Consider the following 20,024-nt stretch of genomic DNA (forward strand, 5'->3'; position numbering starts at 1 on the left):
CTGCCGAGCCGACTCAGATGACATATCTGTCGCGGGCTCGGCAAACCATTAAATGACCATTTTCTGACAGAACGACTTCCCCGCTGCCGCTGCAGAGCTGCCTGACTTGCCGGGATGTATTTCCTTCTCACCCTCTTTCCTCCCCGCCCCTCCCCCACCTGGTACTCTGCCCTCCCTGGGGTGCCGCTGTCCTCGGTGTATCTCCCTTTCTGTCTCTGCATGTGTCTCTCCATCTCTCTGCCTCTCTGTGTGTGCGTGTCTCTGTGTGTCTGTTTCTGCCCTCTTGGTCTCTCGATGTCTCTATGTCGCTCCATCTCAGTGTGTCTCTGTCTCTCTCCTCCCCTCTCACCCTGGCTTCTCTTCTCTTTGTGACCACCTCGCTTTCTCCGGTCTCTGGCCCTCTCGTCTCCCGGGCTGCGCGCTCTCTCTCCCGCCCCCTTGCCCTCTCTCCCTCTCTCGGTTTCTCCCCGTCTGTATAAGGTTTAACTACCCCCACCAACCTCCCCCCATCCTGCGTCTGGCTCAGCCTCCCCCCTCCCCCTCCCCCTCCCCCCCCTCCCCGGCTGCCTGACGGCTCCAGTTCATTTCTGCCTGTTTAATTGGGCCCCGGATGAGTTTGGTCGACAGGGCCATTCATCATGTGGCCGCGGCTGGCGGCGGAGCCCGGGGGAGAGGGGCTGACAGCTCCGCCAGGCTGGGATGCGGCCTGCGTCGGGAAGTTCACATATTTGGGCATTAGTGCAGCTATTAGTTTAACAAGCTTCGTTTATCCTTGTCACTACCACTTCAGCTTCCCATGTAATCATTTGAAATGTAGATTACAGCCAGACAAATGGGACAGCGCAAGATGCTCAGGGTGGAGGGAGTGACATGCTGCCGCTCGTTAGTGCTGCCTTCCCAGCCCCATCCCTTCCCAGGCACAGCTTTGATTAGCTTAATATTCACATGATTTCGGTGGGAAGCGCCAGTCACCTGTGCTGAGCCCCTAGCGCTGGGCGGAGGTGCCCGGGGTGCCCCCAGGTGAGGGTCTAGGTCCTGCCAGGGTAGGGCCCCTCTCATCCAAAGGCCATCCACCCCTGGCAAGGACACACGTGGGTGGCCAGGGCCTCAGAGCCTGCCCCTAAAACTCCTCCCAAAGGGATCTTACTCCCGGGGTGAGGGGGCCTCTAGACCCCCTTCTCCCTCTAGCTCTGATTTCAGCAGCCTGGAGGCTGGGCCACTGTCTCCCTGTGACCTGAGTGAGGTCTGCCCTTCTCTGGGCCTCGCGTCCCCGTCTGGACCGGGGGGTTTCGAATTAGACCACGTGGGCCCACTTGTCTCGCCTTGGTTCCTCTGATGGAATACCCCAGCTTCTAGTCATTTCTATTCTTCACCCGGTAGACTGAGGGCCCTTTTCAAAATGTGAACCTGGCAGTCGATGCCCTGCTCCAGAGGCCCTCGTGGCCCTCAGAATAAAGGCAGAGCCCCTTGGTAGGGCTTGGGGAGGGGTGGGGAGGGGGAGGTCATCAGGCTCCACCGCTGCACCCCTCCAGCTTTACCTGGAACCCCCTCCTTTGTTGATGCACAGCAGCTCCCTGCGCCCCTGGCAGTTGTCAAATGCCGGAGCTCTCTCTCATCTCTGGGGTTTTGTGCGTGCTGTTTTCTCTGCCAGGAACACCAGTCTCCCTGTGGCCCCTCCCCCCGCTCCTCTTCTCAGACATCTTTCTCATCCTCCAGATTCTCAGTTTAGAAATTCCTTCCTCCAGCACATCCTCCCTCCCCCTGGTCCTTCTGCCCAGGGCCTCTCCTCCTGTGTGCATCTCAGAGCCCTGAACCTCCCTACAGTAGCGCCTGACACACGGGATATGTCTGTTTGCATCCCCACTGGACTGTAAGCTCCAGGAGGGCTGGGCCCTGACTAGCAGGGACGCTGCCCAACCCAGGTTTGCTGGAAGAGTAAATGGAGCACAAGCAGCACCGTGCCTTAGGAGCCTCGGACAGAGAGCCCTGGCCCCAGTGTCCCTCACGGGACAACTGCGTTGTGTCAAGGCTCCTTTTTCCCGGCTCCCTTCTTCCCCGTCCTGCTGACTCTCTCTGGAAGGGTCAGAGTCTGGTTCTCATTGGAGAGGCTCCTCTGAATCAGTCAGGTCCTAGGAGAAAATGGTCAGCCCACTCAGAGTTCAACCGAGAAGAGTTCAGTGATGAGATTGTGCAGAGGAGTGAGCAGGGCTGAGGAGACTGACGTGGATGGCGAGGCCTCCGTGGGGACCGTTATAACCCTGGGCTGAGGGGCAGGGGGAGGGAACGTCATTGCCAGAACCTGGAGAAAGAGCAGGAGCTGTAGAAGAGGGGCTGCAGGAGGATGGAACTCTAGAAGGCAGCCACACAGAACTGGGGTGAGGCGAGGAGGGAGTGGGGGCTGGATTCTCTGATGAATTTTCTCTCCCTCCAGCCTCTGGCTGCTGTCTCCTGGAGGACCAGCATTCTGTGTGATGTGGGCCACAGAGACCAACCTCCTGGGATACAGGGCAGGGCAGAGGAAAGAGAAGGCCTGGTGGGGTAGGGGACAAACAGGGAGTATGGAGAACACCCCACATACTGTCCCCTCGCTCCCTCAGGCTGGCCCCTTTGCATGTAGGCCAAGACACCCCAGAAGGGCCACAAGAAAGCACGTCTCAGGACCAAGTGGACTCCTCTACAGAGGGCTCCACAGGGTGTGGACACCATCAGCAGCTGCCTTTACCTCATGCCTTTACTGCCACATCTCCCTGCCCAATCCAGCAGGCTGGGCAGTCCTAAACTCAGTTTCTTTTTCCACCTCTTCCCCTGCCAAGGTGCTTGTCTCCATTTTCTTCCTGACACCTTCTGAATAATGGCACCAGACCTTGAAGCCAATGAATCGTGAATCAAAGTGGCTTCTCGATATCATAAAAGAGATGTTCTAAACCCCAAACATAAAGATCGTTTTATCTTTATTAATAGTTTAATGCATCTGAGAAAGCTATTTGACATTTTTTACACCTCCAACTCTTTCCTTCATGCATTACTGGTCAGATTACACCAGGGTTCAGCCACTTAAATCCACTTAATAACTGACTAAATTCTACACTGAATTTACATTGAGCTACTGATGCTAGGATATAGATGAATTTTCTAATGGGGGGGGAAAAAACCCCACACCAACAGATTTCCAAAGTTGTAAATCTGCTTTAACAATGAAAAAGGAATTAGTTAAATTATTGGGATTGATGTCATGTTTAACAGCATTTCCTGATGAAGACTCTGCAGCATAAAGTGAAGAAATAGACCTGGATTAATAATTAGGAGTATTTTCTTCACCTATTTAATTGAAGCACCACATTTGCAAACACACATGTGAAATTAATTGAAAACACATGGAATTTGAGACACAGAGAACACAGAGACTCTTTTCAACCTCTGGCAGACCCATTACACATCAGTGCATGACACTGTAAGGAGAAACGTTTGGTCATTAATGACACTGACTTGGAATAACATCTAATTGGCTAATTGTTTCTATTTTAAATACACACACCCACCACTACCACCACCACCACCATCACAGAAACATATCCAAACACATATGACCACATTTAACATATAAACACACACACGGTGGAGCCTAGCGTACCACACACCCACATACATGCAAATATTCTCTCAACAAGAGACATACATGTGTGGGTCAATAAACTGTACACACATACTCCCAAGCCAGACTTAGTAGAGAAGGGGGGAAAACCTGCTCTCTGCCTCGCCCCAGCTTCCCAGAAAGAAAAAAAATGTCAGTGTCAGAAATGTGATAGGACTGTCAAAGACATATGGGAAAAACTCAAACAAACCATGGAAGTTGTGAAACATAAATCTCAGTTCTATTTGTTTTGCGACAGTGTACACACCACACATTTTTCAAACCACACATTTTCAGATAGAAAATTAAAACCCTCACCAGGTTCAGAATTGCTGGGGAAGTTGGATGGAGATTCTAGTATCCTGGCAAAAGAACTGTTGGCTGGCCTAGGACTGAAGGATGCTTCTGGACCACTGTCAGCAAGCCTTAGTTGGCCTCTTTTCCTCCACATTTTAGAGGGGCTGTGACCATGTCTGTGCAACCTAGGGCTGTGAGGGGACAAACATTCCATAGATATGTTCTCCACTAAAAAACATTCCTTGGTTAAGCATAGGTTCTACTTCTGGGGCGTCCCCAAGCAGCCCTGATCTCCACATAGCTCCTGGGGCTGTCCTCTACTCCCCTAAATCCATAGCCAGGTCTGTTTCTCCACTGAAACTCACCTGATTCATTTCAAACCTCCAAGTGGCCTGGGAGTTTTTCCAATGCTTTAGTTCCAAATGTCTTAACTTCTTCCTCTCAAGGAACTCTCTCTAATAACCATCAAATATTGACTAAACCAGTTAGTCCCAGTCCCTAGAAAAGTAGATAATGTTACTATATACCATTCAGAGTAGTGTCTGTTTATGCCCACATCTGGTTTTTCTTTCCCCTAAGCCAGTTTGTTAATCATGAAGAAATGTCCCAGCACTTCTTAACAAGCTCCATGTTTTGGGTGGGTTTGTTGTGCAATGTCCCTAAAACATTTGAAGACCAAATAATGACACCTTTTGGTACATTCTCATCCAAACATCATTCTTCCTCAAAAGAAGCTTCCTGGATCAGACAGGCAAGCTTCTCTTTGCGGAAGCCTCACTCCCCACTCCCCACAGTTTGTCCCCATGGACCCTCAAGCCACCATTTTTTTTTTTAAAGTTTATTTATGTATTTATTTTTGCTGTGTAGCGTCTTCGTTTCTCTGTGAGGGCTTTCTCTAGTTGCGGCGAGCGGGGGCCACTCTTCATTGCGGTGCACGGGCCTCTCACTGTCGTGGCCTCTCTTGTTGCAGAGCACAGGCTCCAGATGCGCAGGCTCAGTAGTTGTGGCTCACGGGCCTAGTTGCTCCACGGCATGTGGGATCCTTCCAGACCAGGGCTCGAACCCGTGTCCCCTGCATTAGCAGGCAGATTCTCAACCACTGCGCCACCAGGGAAGCCCCAAGCCACCATTTTTAATAGTTCCTGCTGGAAACCTTCAACAGACAGGCAGTCTGTTGCCGCTGGCAGCCTGACACTTCTTTGGCTTGGAGTTCATTTCCAATGCCAGGTGCCTCATTGTGGCCAGAGTTCTGCAATTTTATTCTCCACTTTCTTCCTAGCCCTAGGATGGACACCAGTGTTGACTGAGATCCAGATGGTTGGCTAAGCAGAATCCAGTGGCCAGGCGCTTTCAGAGGGTGCTTTTAGGGATGAAGATCACAGCGTGGAAGGCCAGATCCACGGAGCCCTCCACACCTTTGATCTCTCATTTTTGACTCTGAGTCCCCCTGGTCACTGTTTGGTCTCTTGCCCTTGATTCACTGAGAACCGCAGTCTCACCGAGCATTTGAGAGGGAAGGACTGGAGAACATGTGGTTTAGCTTTATGTCCCCTACCCTGTTGTGCGGACGGAGACACTGAACCCCACGTGAGGACCTTCTGACATGGGTGTGAGACGAATTAGGAAGATGCCTGTTCTCTTGAGGGGTGGGGTAGGGTTCTTAGATGATCCCCCCAGAGTTTCTGAAGCAGGTCTGGGTCCTCTGTCATCCTCACCCAAGTCCACCCTATCTCCTGTCTCCCTTCAATTCAATTCAACAAACATTTATTCAATAACGATCAGCTGAATAAATAATGAAGGAATGAGTCTCTCTGAACCAAGCAGTGTGCTGTAGGCAATGGAGACATGGTGGTATGGCAGAAACTGCTGCTTGTGTTCCAATAGCCACCCTCTCCTTTGCCCATAGTAACAGAAGTTGTAGCTGGACCAATAGGGCCGCTCAGAATAAAGATCACCTTCTCCAGTCTCCCTTGCAGCTAGATGTGGCCACGTGACTCAGTTCTGGCCAGGGGGATATAAGCAGAAGTGTCAGGTGCCAGCTTCCGGGAGACAGCTGGTTCTCTTTTCTTCATCTCCTCTGTCCTGCTGCTGCCATCTTGGACCTCGGGGCTGAGGGATGTAGTCCAGGGAGAGCCGAGGATGTCCGAGTCTGGTCCTTGCGGGCCTGCTGCAGCCAAGTTGCCATATCAACCCCGATTACCAACTCCCAGCCTCCATATGAGAGAGAGAGTAAATCTTACGTCTTGTAGAAGCCACTGTTATTCTGGATTTTTCAGTCATTCATAGCCTATCTATTCTGTTATAGGCAGTAAAATAAGTACTTAACAAGGGTTTGAAAAAAAGACTGTATTCTTCCTAGCTTTGCCAAGAAAACATTGGACTTTTTCAAGGGGAAATTTTATTAAGAAACTAGATCCTCTTACTGAAAATATTTTAAATGAAGAGATATGTGTATGTACACACATACAACTCACGTTGCCCCAAGCCCCCACCAAGCATGGAGCAGAGATCAAGGAGCATTTACTGGCTGAAGGGAGAAGAAAGCAATGGGCATTTCACTTTAAAATGCAGGTCCTGACAGCAGTTCCCAGTCACCCCAGTTGATTCATGCTTTTTCCTGGAATTTTAGTTTTTCTGGTATTCAACTTTCAGCCGCGTCAAGGCATGGCAAGGTGAGGCATGTAAACACAAGGGCAGGCCAGCAGATCTGCTGGCCAAGAATATACCCACACAGGAAGTGACATCCCAGTCTCTCCTTGAAGATACCGTCAAACTTCCAAGGGATTCTCTTAAAGCCACTTTCCCTTGGCTTTGGAGAGAGGAAGCAGCAGCCCTGTCCACAGGGCTCCTGAACCTGCATTTCCCCCAAGCTCCCCGCCACTTCCTCTCTGTCTCTATATTTGTAGTGGTAGGGTGAATGTAGGGGAGTGGTACTGGGCAGTCAGGTCCATTCTCTGAATTGTCACCTCTCAGCACTGCAGGAGGTGACTGGACTCAACTGTTAGTGGCTCCATGAACTTTTAGCTTCAACTTTGGGCTTTGGCTGTGCAATTTTTGGAACAATAGGAAAAAGTCTACTAAGCATCAGTGCCTGGGAGACAGATAGTGCTCAAGAAATGCTAGTAGGTATTATCGTTCACAACCCAACCCAAAGAGTCTTGTATTTAGAAGCAGGGCAGAAGATCAGAGTGGACCAGGAGCACAGCTGCTGATGACAAGCCATGGGACACTGTCAATTCTTCAGGCCAGGAATACACTTGTCCTCCAAGCCTGGTGTCAGTTTGAGTTTAACTGAGGGTAGGACAAAGGTGAGGAGCAGAGAGCTGGGCATGGCTCAGCCATTCTTTTGCTTCAGCCTCTCTGTCCTTCACTGCCCCAGAGCTGGTAGAAAAGAGCTGGGTGAAGCTGAGGTTGAAATTCTCTGGAATTCATGAGTGTCATAAAGATACAGCCTGGCTATCTGTCCCCAGGCCCATTTCCTCTTCCTCAGCACACAGCTAGACTGCATTTCTCAGCCTCCTTTGCAATTGGGTGTGGCCACAGGATAGGGTTCTGGGCAATTGAATGTGAATGGAAAGGAAAACCTCCCAAGGCATGATCCTCCATGCTCTTTCCTTCTTTGCAAGCTTGATGCAGATAAACAGGATAACCTTGGAGGCCATACCTTAAAGATAGCAGAGCCAAAAGATAAAAGAAACCTGGATCCCTTAGTCACCTTGTGGAAGGCTGCCTGTCTACCAGGAACGCCCACACTTAACTGTTGTGTAAGTGAAAAACAGACTTCTATTTTGTTAAGACACTGAAAGTTATGGGTTATGTTTGCTACATCAGCAGGCATCACCTTAACCAGTACGCCAAGTTCACACAGTAAATGAGGAAATGAATCTGCACCCACATCGTCTGTCCATGCTTTAAGAACCTCTAGGCATTTCAGGAGTTTATCTGCCCTGCTCTATAAAGTATGCACAATGTTTTAATTCCACTTTCTAGAAAGGTTTTCTTTCCAAACCTTCTTCTGGGCCTTCTCTATTAAAAAGGCCCATTTATAGAAACTACTACTTAGCATTTTTGGAACTTGTTATCCTATTCAGCAGAGTCTAAGTCAGAAGGCTTTGAACTCGGACAATTACTGCTCTTGATTAACAACAAGAACTGATGAGTTGGCCTTTCCAGTGTGCTAAGCAAACTCAGCCAAGCAGAAAATTTCACTGAAAGGGAAACAACGGGAAGTGATTTTCTTGGTTACATTATGAGCCGTCGCGATATTTACACATGTTTGTGGATAATGTGGGAACCTCTGCTGCGCGTGCCCTTCCAGATGACACCATTGGACTTGAAACGCCATGTTCCCTACTTGACCTGGGCTGTAAATGTCATCCTGTGACTGCACGCAGCCAGCCTAGTGGGAAAACCACAGATCTGGGGGTGGGAGTAGGCAGGCCTGGGTGCAAGACCCCCGCTGTGCTCTTTTAGAGTCCCTGCTCCTCTGGGTGTCCCCAGAGCCAGCACCCAGGCCTGGCAATCAACAGGCCGCTGCGGCCTCATAGTGTCGGACGGCCCAGAGGCAGCCTGGAGGAGTGTCCATTTCCTTGCACCCTCACCCAAACTGGGTATTTTTAAAAGATCTTTGTGAAGTTGAATCATGTTTTTTCTAATCTTGGATTGGACATTTACTAATATTTAGTATTATTTCATTTATGGGTGATCTATGCATGTCCGTTACCCATTTCTCTTTCTTCGAGATAGTAGTATTTTTCATATAATTGCATACAGCATTTTCATATATTAAGGGCATTGCACCTCTTCACATTTCATATGTTTATTTTCCCAGGTTATTTGTCTTTTGTTTCTGTTAAAAAAATTTTTTTGTATATAGAAAAGTAAAAAAAGAGAAAGTCAAATATTTCTATTTTTTCCCTTAAGACATTTCTTTATAAGCTTATAAAGTCACATTCCATATGGAGACTTGAAATATATTTATCTATAAACCCCTAGTTTTATTTTAAAAAATTAAAAGTATTTGTTTAACCTACGAGGGATTTATCTGAATGTAAGATGTGAGGTAAGGATCTTCCTGAGGGTACACTGGGAGTTGAGATCTGGGAAACAGAGCCTCTGGCTTGTGTGGAGGTTTGGACACACAGGGGCAGACGTCCCTGGACAGAGGTGGCACTGGACAAGCCAAGGAGGAGTTGATGTGTGAAGGGCACATCCAGGCTGGGCTTGGGTCTGGGGGTCTCTTTTTTCTCAGGTGATGCTGTGGACTGAATTGTGTCCCCCCCCATGCCCCTGACCCCCGGCCCCAAATTCATATGTTGAAGTCCTAACCCGAGTGCCTCAGAATGTGACTGTGCTTGGAGACAGGGTCTTTAAAGAGGTGAATAAGTTAAAATGATCATTAGGGTGCTCCCTAATCCAATATGACTATTGTCCTCATAAGAAGAGATTAGACAGAGAAGTCCATGTGAAGACCCAGGGGTATAAAGACCCAACATCTTTATTGGGGTATAATTGCTTTACAATGGTGTGTTAGTTTCTGCTTTATAACAAAGTGAATCAGTTATACATATATATGTGTTCCCATATCTCTTCCCTCTTGCGTCTCCCTCCCTCCCACCCCCCCATCCCACCTCTCCAGGCGGTCACAAAGCACGGAGCTGATATCCCTGTGCTATGCGGCTGCTTCCCACTAGCTATCTACCTTACGTTTGGTAGTGTATATATGTCCATGCCTCTCTCTCGCCCTGTCACAGCTCACCCTTCCCCCTCCCCATATCCTCAAGTCCGTTCTCCAGTAGGTCTGTGTCTATTCCTGTCTTACCCCTAGGTTCTTCATGACATTTTTTTTTCTTAAATTCCATATATATGTGTTAGCATATGGTATTTGTCTTTCTCTTTCTGACTTACGTCACTCTATATGACAGTCTCTAGGTCCATCCACCTCATTACAAATAGCTCAATTTCGTTTCTTTTTATGGCTGAGTAATATTCCATTGTATATATGTGCCACATCTTCTTTATTCTTATGATTGTTGTCTTGGGAATAATAAACTCTGCTTCACTAGAAAAAAAAAAAAAAAGAACTGGTGCTGAGACTCCCAGCTCCGGCTCTTAGGAGCCTTTATCCCTCCACCTTTTTCACGGCCCAGGTGTAATCTCATCCTCCCAATGGGTCACCTGTGTCCCGAGCACCCAGCATGGGGCCTGGCTGCAGTGAAAGTTTGAGGAACAAATGGGCCTGAGGCTTAAGCCTCACATGGCAGGCCTCAGGCATCTGCTCTGCCTCTCTTGGTGATGGCTGCTGAAGGCAGAGGTGTTGCTGGAGACAGAACATGCCTGAGCGTGTTCAGGGTGGCATTTCCACCCTCCTTACCGGAGGCCTGGCCCAAGACCTCCATCCTGCGTCGTGAGGGGGTGGCACATGCCCTGGTTACTGCAGATACTGGTGCCCCATATGGAGGGCAGAGGTGTCTCCTCTGTTCCAGGAGAGCCAGGGACAAGGTTCTGCAGCCTCAGGGACGAAAGCACAGCTCTGCCTCACCAGTTCCCCTAGGTTTGGAGCCCAACTTTCAGTTCCCAAATGCTGCTGCTTCGCTTTGAAGTTTGTGCCTCTCAGTCCTGAGCGTGGAGAGGAGAGGACGCTGGACCAGTTCTCCGCGCAGCATCTCTCTCTCTCTCTCCCTCAGGAATCACCTCCGTCACCATCCATTGCCAAAATGAATGGAGGCCGCTCAGCCGGCTTTATTAAATATGAATGAGTCGCAGCCCATGGCCCCACGCAGTCACTCGCCCACTCCATCTCTGGCAATTACTGCGTCGCACACACTGTGCCAACGGGCGCAGCGGTCCCTGCCTGCCCTTGCAGACTGACACCGCCCAGCAGGGGCAGGGCTCGGGCTGCAGCTGCCCTGCCCCCTGATGGAAAGCCACCCCAGGCTCCCGTGCAGCCAAAGCGCTCAGCTCTGAAGGTGTAGGGACAGGGCACCCCCCACAGAAGGATCGTGGATTCTTGGGCTCTGGTCTCCTGGCACGAGTGGCTTCCGAGTGCTGCTGCACGTTAGAGGTGTGGGAAGCGCCCAGACTGCTTAGGTTCCAGGCAACTTAAAGATTCACCCTAGATCAAGGTTAAGAGCATGTTTGCATGCACGCACCATTACTGAGCATATACTCGTGCGTGTTAACCTTCACGAGAACCCCCTAGAAAATAAGCTTCACGTTAGCAGGGTCCTTGTTTGCCAAGTTCTCCACTGTGTCCCTAGTGCTGGGGACAGAATAGATGCTCAGCCACTCTTTGTTGAATGAATGAATGAGGTGGGTGTTACTGACGATTCTGGAGCTAATGAAATTGAGGTTACCGAACTTAGCCAAGGATCCCCAGCCAGTGAATCAGAGCCAGAAGTCAAATCCGGTGGGGGGCTTAACCATCACTCCCCACGGCTGCTGGCAACTTGCCTGGAACCTCTCGAGGGTGGGGAATCTGCCTCTCCTGCCCCTGCCCGGACCACAGTCCAAAGCCACAGCACACCGTTCTAGCTGCACGGATTTGTTCTGACCCTGATTTTATCAGGAGAGCCAATAAAACTCCCCCACAAGCCCAATGGGCTTTGTCAAAGTTGTCAAAGACCATCTCTGAAGTTGTAAAAACAAATGAGATCAAATTCTTTTTCTGAACTTAAAAAATTACTTTTATTTTAGGAACCAATAAAATTATGGCAAATATTTACAAATAATTATCTCACATAAAGGTTACATAAAATCAATTCTTCACAAGTAACAGTCACTCATGAAAAGTCACACAGATATTGAAACTACGCCAATCTTATTGCAGGTTTCTCCAACTAACCTAAAATAAATGTGTTGCAGTCAACCATTTAACTTAGAATAAAACCACAAATTCCAGGTTTGACAAGAAAAAAAGTTAAAAATGAAACCAAAATCCCACCCCTCTTTTCTCCCAAGTCCCACCCCCAGCCCCTGCCCTCCTCCCAACAAAAGAAAAATATGTCCAACATCTTTGGCAAATTGGCACTGCTGTAATTACATTCAAATATTATTACACACAAAAGCAACACACATCACTAAGAAAAAAAAACCACCAATATTTCAAGTCAATTATTTTCTACTAGAAAAAAAGAATACAAAACATACACATTTTTTAAGAAGCATTTTTTTTTTCAATCTGTTGGAGACAGATCATCTCCTACTTTGAAAGGCAATTCAATTGTGGGGGGTTTTTTTTGTACTTTTTTTTTTTTTTTTTTTTTTTTTTTTTTACAAGTAAGCGTCTATGCAGGCATCACAAACTTTGGCGGTAACAGTAGATATGTATTTCTTTGATGCTGGAAGGTCAGTCCCTAAGACAAAGTCAACTGTTGCAAAGAATGAAAAGCAAAATCCACGTGTCTTCCTGGCAAAGAGTTCCATTTGCAATGTAATCAGCATTTCTACAAATACTCCATGTCCAAGGCCACTAGAGACTGAAAAACCAGGGCAGCATCTTCCAGCAAGAGTCAGGGCAAAAACCGAGTCAGATTTCCACTCTTGGCCCAAACCTGGAGGCCCGGAAGCTGGGGCCAAGAAGTGTGGCCTCACTGCCCGCTACCCCACACTGTGCTGGCGCCTTGGGACCAGGGCATGGGCCTGCCTCTTCCTGAGCCCCGGGATAGGCTACTGCCAGGTCTGCTCATCTCCTCTGACCAAAGGTGAGAAGAGCAGGCAAGAATTGGCATGAGGAGACTCAGTGCTTTCTCTGAGTTTCAAGTACGTCTGAGGTGTTGGGGTGCGCATGCCTGTGCGTGCGTGTGTACACTCACCTGGGCACGTTTGGAAAGGGAGGCCAGATTCGGAGGCTCTGAGCTTTGCAGGGTGTTTAAAATAGACTCAGGACTTATTTATTTTCTTTTTAGCTTTATAGCAATTAATTGGCTATTGATTGGTTGGAATGTTCAACTCTCCATTTCCTCAAATACAATAAAATAGTTTCATTAAAATGTATTCATGCTTGAAAATAAGGGAGCCATTAAATGGTTTCCTTTCTGTTCCACTCCAAGGGAAATGCACCGTTTGTAAATCAAAAATCCATCATCCAAAATCACTTGTTCTTAATGGTGCTTTTGGAGAAGATGAGGGGTGTTGTCACAAGAGTGGCAATTGTGGGGATGAGGGGCCCCTCTGGCTGCAGGAGTGGGTGGGTCCAGGTTGGGATGGGTGAGGCTGCAGCTGGGCCTCCTCCAGCCAGGCCGCAGAGTCAGGGAGGGAGGCACATAACTCCCAAGGGGTCCCTCCGCCTGCTGTTCCACACACTTCTCTCTCCCGGCCAGGCTCAGAGCTGCCCGAAGCTGAAGGGCAGGATTCCTGCCCTCTCCCTCCTGCCCAGAGGCCAAATATACCACCTGAGACTGACCCCCTTTTACAATTCATCAAGATTCCCTCAATAAATAGATAAACTGCTGCATTTTCTCCTCATGTGGCTCAGGGGTCTAAGATGTGGGAAGAAGAATAGACTTACTGACTGGTAGTTATATGTACCCTTAACTTGGAGATGAGCTAAACAGGACCCCTGGGAACATGTGGATTGAAACTCTAGAATGGCAGGGACGTGACCCTGAGGTCCCCTTTGATCCGTGGGGTCCAGGAACGGGACCCCAGTGTTGAGAAATTACAGTGAATGAAAGATAGGCTGGTGCCTGCCTGCTGTCAGCAAGCAGCCCGTGTCAGAGAAGCTGCAGGTCCCTGGTCAGGAGAGCGGGCAGGCAAGGGGCTCGCTCCCAGTCGGCCCCCTGGGACCTGGCCGCCACTCTGGAGGCACAGCCGCGCTGACAGTGGGGAAGGTGGATGGACACCTCGGCTCTGCCATGAATATGCAAAAGGAAATCCTGAGGTACGGGGACAAGGGGCCAAAGGGGCTGCCAGGAGGTGGGGCAGAATGCAGGCTAGGAGTCATGGCCTGACTGTCCAACTTTCCAGTAATGTATTTTGTTACCTTTTAAGAAATGCACTTGCCTTGGACCTCTCCGAGGCCAAAAGAACTAAAGGAATGTATTCTCCAGGAGCACTGGTGTGCGTGCCTGGAAACCGTCAGAGGCGGCTCCTGGATGGGTGAGAGGCCAAGGCCGCAGAGCCGCCTCCTAGCGGGGCCGCTGGGGAGCTGGTCTAGCCCCCGGCGCTGTGGATCCACCAACTCTGGCCTGGGCCTGGCCTATCCAGGGGCCTGGATTTTTTCTCTACCCTTGTGGCAGTTGTGTCTCAGACACATCTTGTTTCCAGGTATTTGTCAGGAGTGCTTGGCTTGTTTTTAAGATTGCCTCTCCGTGGCTTGGAGCTAAATTCTAACTGAAATGTCATCCAGAAAGGGGTAGCTGGAGTCAGAGGTTGCCAAGGCAGGGCAGACGCTCTGGATGTGACTTCTCATAAAGGGATTTCATCCCTCAGTGCCCTGTGGCCACATCTGGGGCTCTTCCCTGGGCATGTGAAAGACGCCGGCAGCACTGACCTCCCCTCGAAGCCAACAGTCCCCTATCCCTACCCACTCCGACGGTCTACCCATCCCGCCTGCAAAGCCCAAACAGCCTGCAAGAGCCCAGAGTGTGGGAGGGAGAGAGTTAGGTACTGGGGGTGCCTGTTCCTGACACTGACTTGCTGGACAACTTGAACCTCATCTCTTACCTCTCTGCGCTCCCATCTCCCCCGATGTCCTTCATCTGCAATGAAGGACAAGGAGGTGAAGAAGAAAGGAGGCATTGGACAAAGAATGGGGCTCACAAGCTGGTGACCCGTGGGTCAGATTTTACCCATAGACTTTTTTTTTTTTTTTGGCTGACAGAGCATTTTAAAAGTTTTCACACTTGAATGCCACTGGGTAGGGCAAGCCCCCACTGCCCAGGCTGCCCGTGCCCTGCAGAAGCAGCAAGGTCACCCCACCAGCATGGCCTGGGAAGCAGCTGGTCCAGGGCCCTTGAGATAGTGATCTGTGCTTCCCAGGGCTCTGGGCACCCCTGATGGCCCGAATCTGGGGACTGCTGCATATTGTCACAGTCAGATTTGAAGTCTGTTCCACAGCAAGAAGGACAAAGACAAGAGGAGTGTGGGGACAGCTCATGAGGCTGGAGCCCTGGACCCTGGGAGTCAGAGCTGGGCCCACGTCCAGGCCCTGTCAGGGCTTGTGCTGTGGCCTTGGATAAGCTCCAACTCCCTCTGAGTCTCGGGCACAGCAGGGAATGAGTCGGGATGAAACCTCAGAAGAGTTGGTGTGAATGTGGCAAAGACTCTGCAGTTTTCAGTGTTAATGGGAATCAAGTTGGACCAGCAAAGCTACCAACCCCCTGGCCCCTACGTCAGGCCAGCCTCTGAGTCTCTGTTTTTTCTTTCCTTATTGCAGGTCTGGCGGTTTCTAGGGGACTGAAGGGTGTTTCTAAGCCACACATGCCCATGACAGGAGCATGAATCTGGAGAGAATGAGTCCTGGAAATCTGAGAATTCTCTTTACCTCTATCTTGCCATGTGAGCCTTAAATCTCAGTTTTTCCATCTATAAAATGGGCATTGTGATCTTTGCCCCATGGGATGGTCAAGGATTGCAAAGCACCATACAAACATCAGTTATGAAAGGGCTAACCCTAACTAAGGCGCCTTGGGAAAGGGATGTTGGGTTTGATATGTCATCATATTTTTCTTGGTTTCAGATAGACTAATGGTATGAAAAATCTTCGTAAAATCTACAATGTCCTTTTCAAAAAGAGCTGGAACACAGGGCTGAAGGCCCATGGAGGAATGCCCCAGACCTCCTGCCACAATGCTGGTGAAAGCCCTGGCCTTGTGTTTTCCTTCAGAATTCTCTGGCATCTACTCAACGGCTTGTGTCCTTTGGAACCTTCCTCTCCAAGCTCCCAGGAAGCTCCTTGGGCAGCGTGGGGAACTCAGCTGGTGAGAGCAGGTACGTGTGTGGCAACATGCACGTGCGTCCGTGTGCGCTTGTGCTTCTGCCTGGAAGCCCAGGAATCAGTGGTAGTAATCAATATAAATGCAATCTGAGGACCTGCAGAGCCTCAGGGGAGAGAGAAAAAGCATGGAGGGAGCTCATCACAGGTCAGGAGGAGGAACAGGATGGGGAGAGTGGTGCACTTGGGGCCAGGTGGGCTTTGCCGAGGAAGGACGGCGTGCGCCTTAGGTAGCCGGTTCAGGGAAGGCTGACCTCCTCCCAACAGCCTGAGACCATAGGAGCATCAGGATCCAAGGATCTGGGTGCCAGAGGCCAAGAGGCCGATGCTGCAGACCCCAGACTCCACCACTTTCTCTGGAAGGGAGGGAAGGTGGGAGGGTCCAGGTAACATATCTGCTCCTACCTTGCCCGGCAGGTGGAGGCTGGAGCTGGTTCATCTGGGCTCCTGGAGGCGAGCTCTGACCCCAGCTGCCTCCTTTCTTGGCACAGCAGGTTCCAGGGCGGTGGGTGTACCTGCGGTGAGCTCACTGGCTCCACTGCTGGGCTTCCTCGGCAGTTCTAGCAGCTCCAGGACACCTCATCTGAAGTGGTGGCCCAGAACCATCTCCTGCTGCCCTCACTGTTGACTTCCTGCCCCAGGGATGAGAGCATCGCTACATGCCAGGGGTCAGGGGGCCGAGTCCCAGCCTCACCTCCACCAGTCACTGCCTGGGGACTCCACCTTGCTAAGCCTCGGTTTCTTCTTCTATCCCACCACCTTGTAAGGGCATTGTGGGGTCGGGGGATACTTGGTGGTGGCCAGAGGAGGTCCGCTCTGTCTCCCTGCACGGTCCTGGGCTTCCCCAAGCTGGGCCTCAGTTTCCCCTAAGGGGAGCTGACTTAGGTCTTCCTCAAAGCTGAGTTTCACCCCCCTAGGTGCTCTTTGTTTTTCACTTGGCCCAAACATTAGCAGGACTCCAGTGCCCCACGATGCCTGCTCGGACATGGAGGGCTTGCCCAGAGGCCCGTGTCACAGCCTCAGCGCCCCAGGAGAAGGGAAGGGAAGGAGAGAGCTGTCGGGTAGTTCTGCAGGGGACCCTGCTCTACCAAGGCAGCTGAGGCTCAGAGAGGTGAACAGTCTTGCCGGAGGACACACAGCAAGGCAGGCAGAGGTGCGGCCAGGACAAGACCTCTTAGGCCTGATAACCTCAAGTGCGGGCTCCCTCTGCCCCAGCTCTCTGCCAGCTTAGTGACATGCAGACATCAGGCACACTGTCACAGGAGAGGGCAAAGTCCACTGTCATTGTGGTAATTCAGTCCCTGTTTGGATGGGGCCTCTACCTGTCTCTTCTGAGTTGGCAAGAGATACTGTGCAAGGAGTTGAGGCCCCAGGCAAAGAGATGGTGGCCCTGGTACCTCCATTTCAAAACCATTCCCAGTTCACACACCAATTCCTCACTGCCTGTCTTGTTCCTCTCATCTGTCCCCCAGATCCTCCCAGGTGGCTTTTTCTGACCACTCCAGCCGACAGTGAATTATCCCAGCTCCCACTCCAGGCTCCCGAGGCCCTTGGCCATGGCCCTGACCATCACAGCCCCTTGCATCAACAGGTAGGTACCCACTATGCAAGTCATGCACCCGCCCCCACAGAGCACCTCTGTTCCCAGATGCACACTAGGCGCCATGAGGCCGGGGAGGGGCTGGTCAGGGAGTTCTGGCTGACTGCTGTAGGTGTTTGTGGTCCTTGGTCCAGGCAAAGTCTTTTTTGTTAATCATTGTCTATGTGGCAGGGACAGGCTTGCCCAGAATCCACTCACTGGCATCCTGGAGGGTAGGAGAAGTGTCCGTGGTAGGTGTCCAATGTGATTTGAGCCTGGGCACACCTCAGAAGACACATCCCAGTTCAGTTCAGTGGTTCCAGGGGCTGGGGGTCTGGAGAGCCTCAGGCCTGCCTTGGACCATCATCTCCTGGGTCCCGTCCAGCCCTAACATTCCAAGTCCACAATGCAATCAGCACCTTGGACGACATCTTACTTTAAAACAGTAGCTGAGGAATCTCCTAGACAGTTCTTTTTGAGTCCTTTGATACGGAAAAGAGCTGCTCGCACTGCACTGGGCCCAGGGAAATGGGGGCAGGAAGCCAGGGAGGGGTCTTGAGGGGGGGTTGCTTAGAGCAAAGCCAACCCAATGAGACTCTTAGTCCAGATATTAAAGAAGTAGCAATGAGCATGGAGCTGGGGCCTGGGGGTGGGCATCCTTAGTCTCAAGGGCATCTCCAAACACACCTTCAGGGGGTACCCAGAGCAGAGGGGATGCTCTGTGTACAGGTCTAAGTCATCCTGTGACATGGTGGGAGTGCTGGATGCATAATGGCTGGGCAGTCTGCTCAGTTGGACCCTCAGGCCCACAAAAAAGCAGTAAGGTATTTACATGGGTGCTGTTGAAGCAACAAAAGCAAAAACTCTCCTTCCCAGGCCTGGGGCAGGAAGACGGGCAGGTGGTCAGACAGCTAGGGGGCTGGCAGGCTGGGCTGGGGCTGCAGTTGTCTGCAGATCAGTCTGTTGGTTTGTGGAGACCCAGTCACATCGGGAGAAGCTCATCAACTGACTCTTAGAAATGGACGGGTGTCTAGAAGTCCAACAGCGCTACCATAGAAGCCCAGAGTCCCTGGCAGGAAAAGGGGAAGGGAGTTTCAGGCGAGTGGGGGGTTGCTGTGGGGACGGTCTCATTGGGCCCCTCTGGCTGTGTTCGGAGGGGGCTGGGAGGCTATGGCCTTCAGTGATATGTGTCATAAGTGCTTGGCGCCTGCCTGGCTCCTGGGGTCAGTGACGGTCGTAGGCCGTGGCAGCTGCGGGCGGGGCAGCTCCTCGGGCAGCGGCGCTGTAATAGTACGGGGAGCCTGGAAGAGACAGAAGAGGCCACGGAGGTTGGAGGGAGACCTTATGCCCCCAGCTCCGTACCAGGGGTCCCCTTTCCACCAGTGTCCCCTGCCTCTGTCTCTTCCTCCCCCTCCCCCAGTCCAGGCCACTGTCCTCTCTCACTAAGATCTCAGTCCCTGATCAGGGCCGCTGCCTGGTCATAGGTTTCAGGCCCTCCTCACCAGCTACAGCTGGGGTGGGCAGACCGAGGCCAAATCCACCCGCCCCCTGCCCCCCCTCCCGCCCCCACGCCGCTGCCTGTTTCAGTAATTAACGTTTGACTGGGACCGAACCTTGCCCGTTCGTTTCTGTATGGTCTGTGACTGCTTTCACGCTGCTACTGCAGAGCTGAGTACTACAATAGCGACCACATGGCCTGCAAAGCCTAAAATATGTACTATCAGACGCTTTACAGAAAAAGTTTGCCAGTTTCTGAGCAAGATGATGAAAAGTCATCACTTCGTAGTCTGGCCTGTGGAAGCTTTGTGACCTAGCCCTGCTGACCTCTGGATTTCCCTCTAGGACCACCACCTCTCCGGCTCACTCCCAGGCACCCCGCTCCTGCAAAATCACACTCTGCAGCCATCTCAAGTATACCAGAGGCCTAATGGCAGCTACCACAGGCTGAGCACCTCCTGCCCCTTTACACACGTTGTCTGATTGAATCCTACGGGGCAGGTAGAGCTAGCCCATTATATCCACTTGCACGCCTCCGCGCCTTTTCCACGCTCTGCCTCCTGCGTGGAGCACGTTGGCTGCACCTTCACCCCCTTTCCTGTCTGCTGAATAGTGCCGCCTCCTTCAAGTCCGAGAGCCCCTGTCTCCTCCTCTGGGATGCCCCCTGTCCTGAGCCCACACCGTGCTGCAGGCTGGACCACGCGCTCTGATCATCTCTTTCTGTGCTTCTTCCCCCTCGCCTGCACGGAGAGCCCCACACAGGCAGGGGCTGGGTTCTGCTCTGCTCGGTGTCTGTCGCCAGCCCTCAGCCTGGAGCCTGGCACATGGCACGTGCCCGGCTAGGTTTGCTGAGAAAATGAGCAACAGCACTGAGTGAACCAACAATAGTAAAGACCCTGCCCATTCATTCATTTATTTTCCAACTCTATTGGGTGCAGCGCTGGGCCGTAATGAACAAATGCAGGCCAGTGTTCAGAGTCAAGAAGGGGGTCAGAGCTCTGAGAAAAGAGCTCTGGGAATGCAAGATTATTCTGGCAGGGTCAGGCTTCCTGGAGGAAGCGGGTTGGGTTGAACTTGGAGGACAT

General features: G+C 51.1%; 1 protein-coding gene across 1 annotated transcript in view; it reads right to left on the reverse strand.

Moving 5' to 3' along the window:
* Nucleotides 1–11,586: 11,586 nt before the first annotated feature.
* PAX5 (paired box 5) overlaps nucleotides 11,587–20,024 on the reverse strand; it is a 192,102-nt gene continuing 183,664 nt past the window's right edge. The window contains exon 10 of the mRNA XM_004271448.4: nucleotides 11,587–18,743. Coding sequence (XP_004271496.1) covers nucleotides 18,667–18,743 — 77 coding nt within the window. The 3' untranslated portion in view covers nucleotides 11,587–18,666. The remainder of the gene's footprint in view (nucleotides 18,744–20,024) is intronic.

The sequence above is a fragment of the Orcinus orca genome, chromosome 6 (assembly GCF_937001465.1).
Source record: "Orcinus orca chromosome 6, mOrcOrc1.1, whole genome shotgun sequence".
Lineage (NCBI taxonomy): Eukaryota > Metazoa > Chordata > Mammalia > Artiodactyla > Delphinidae > Orcinus > Orcinus orca.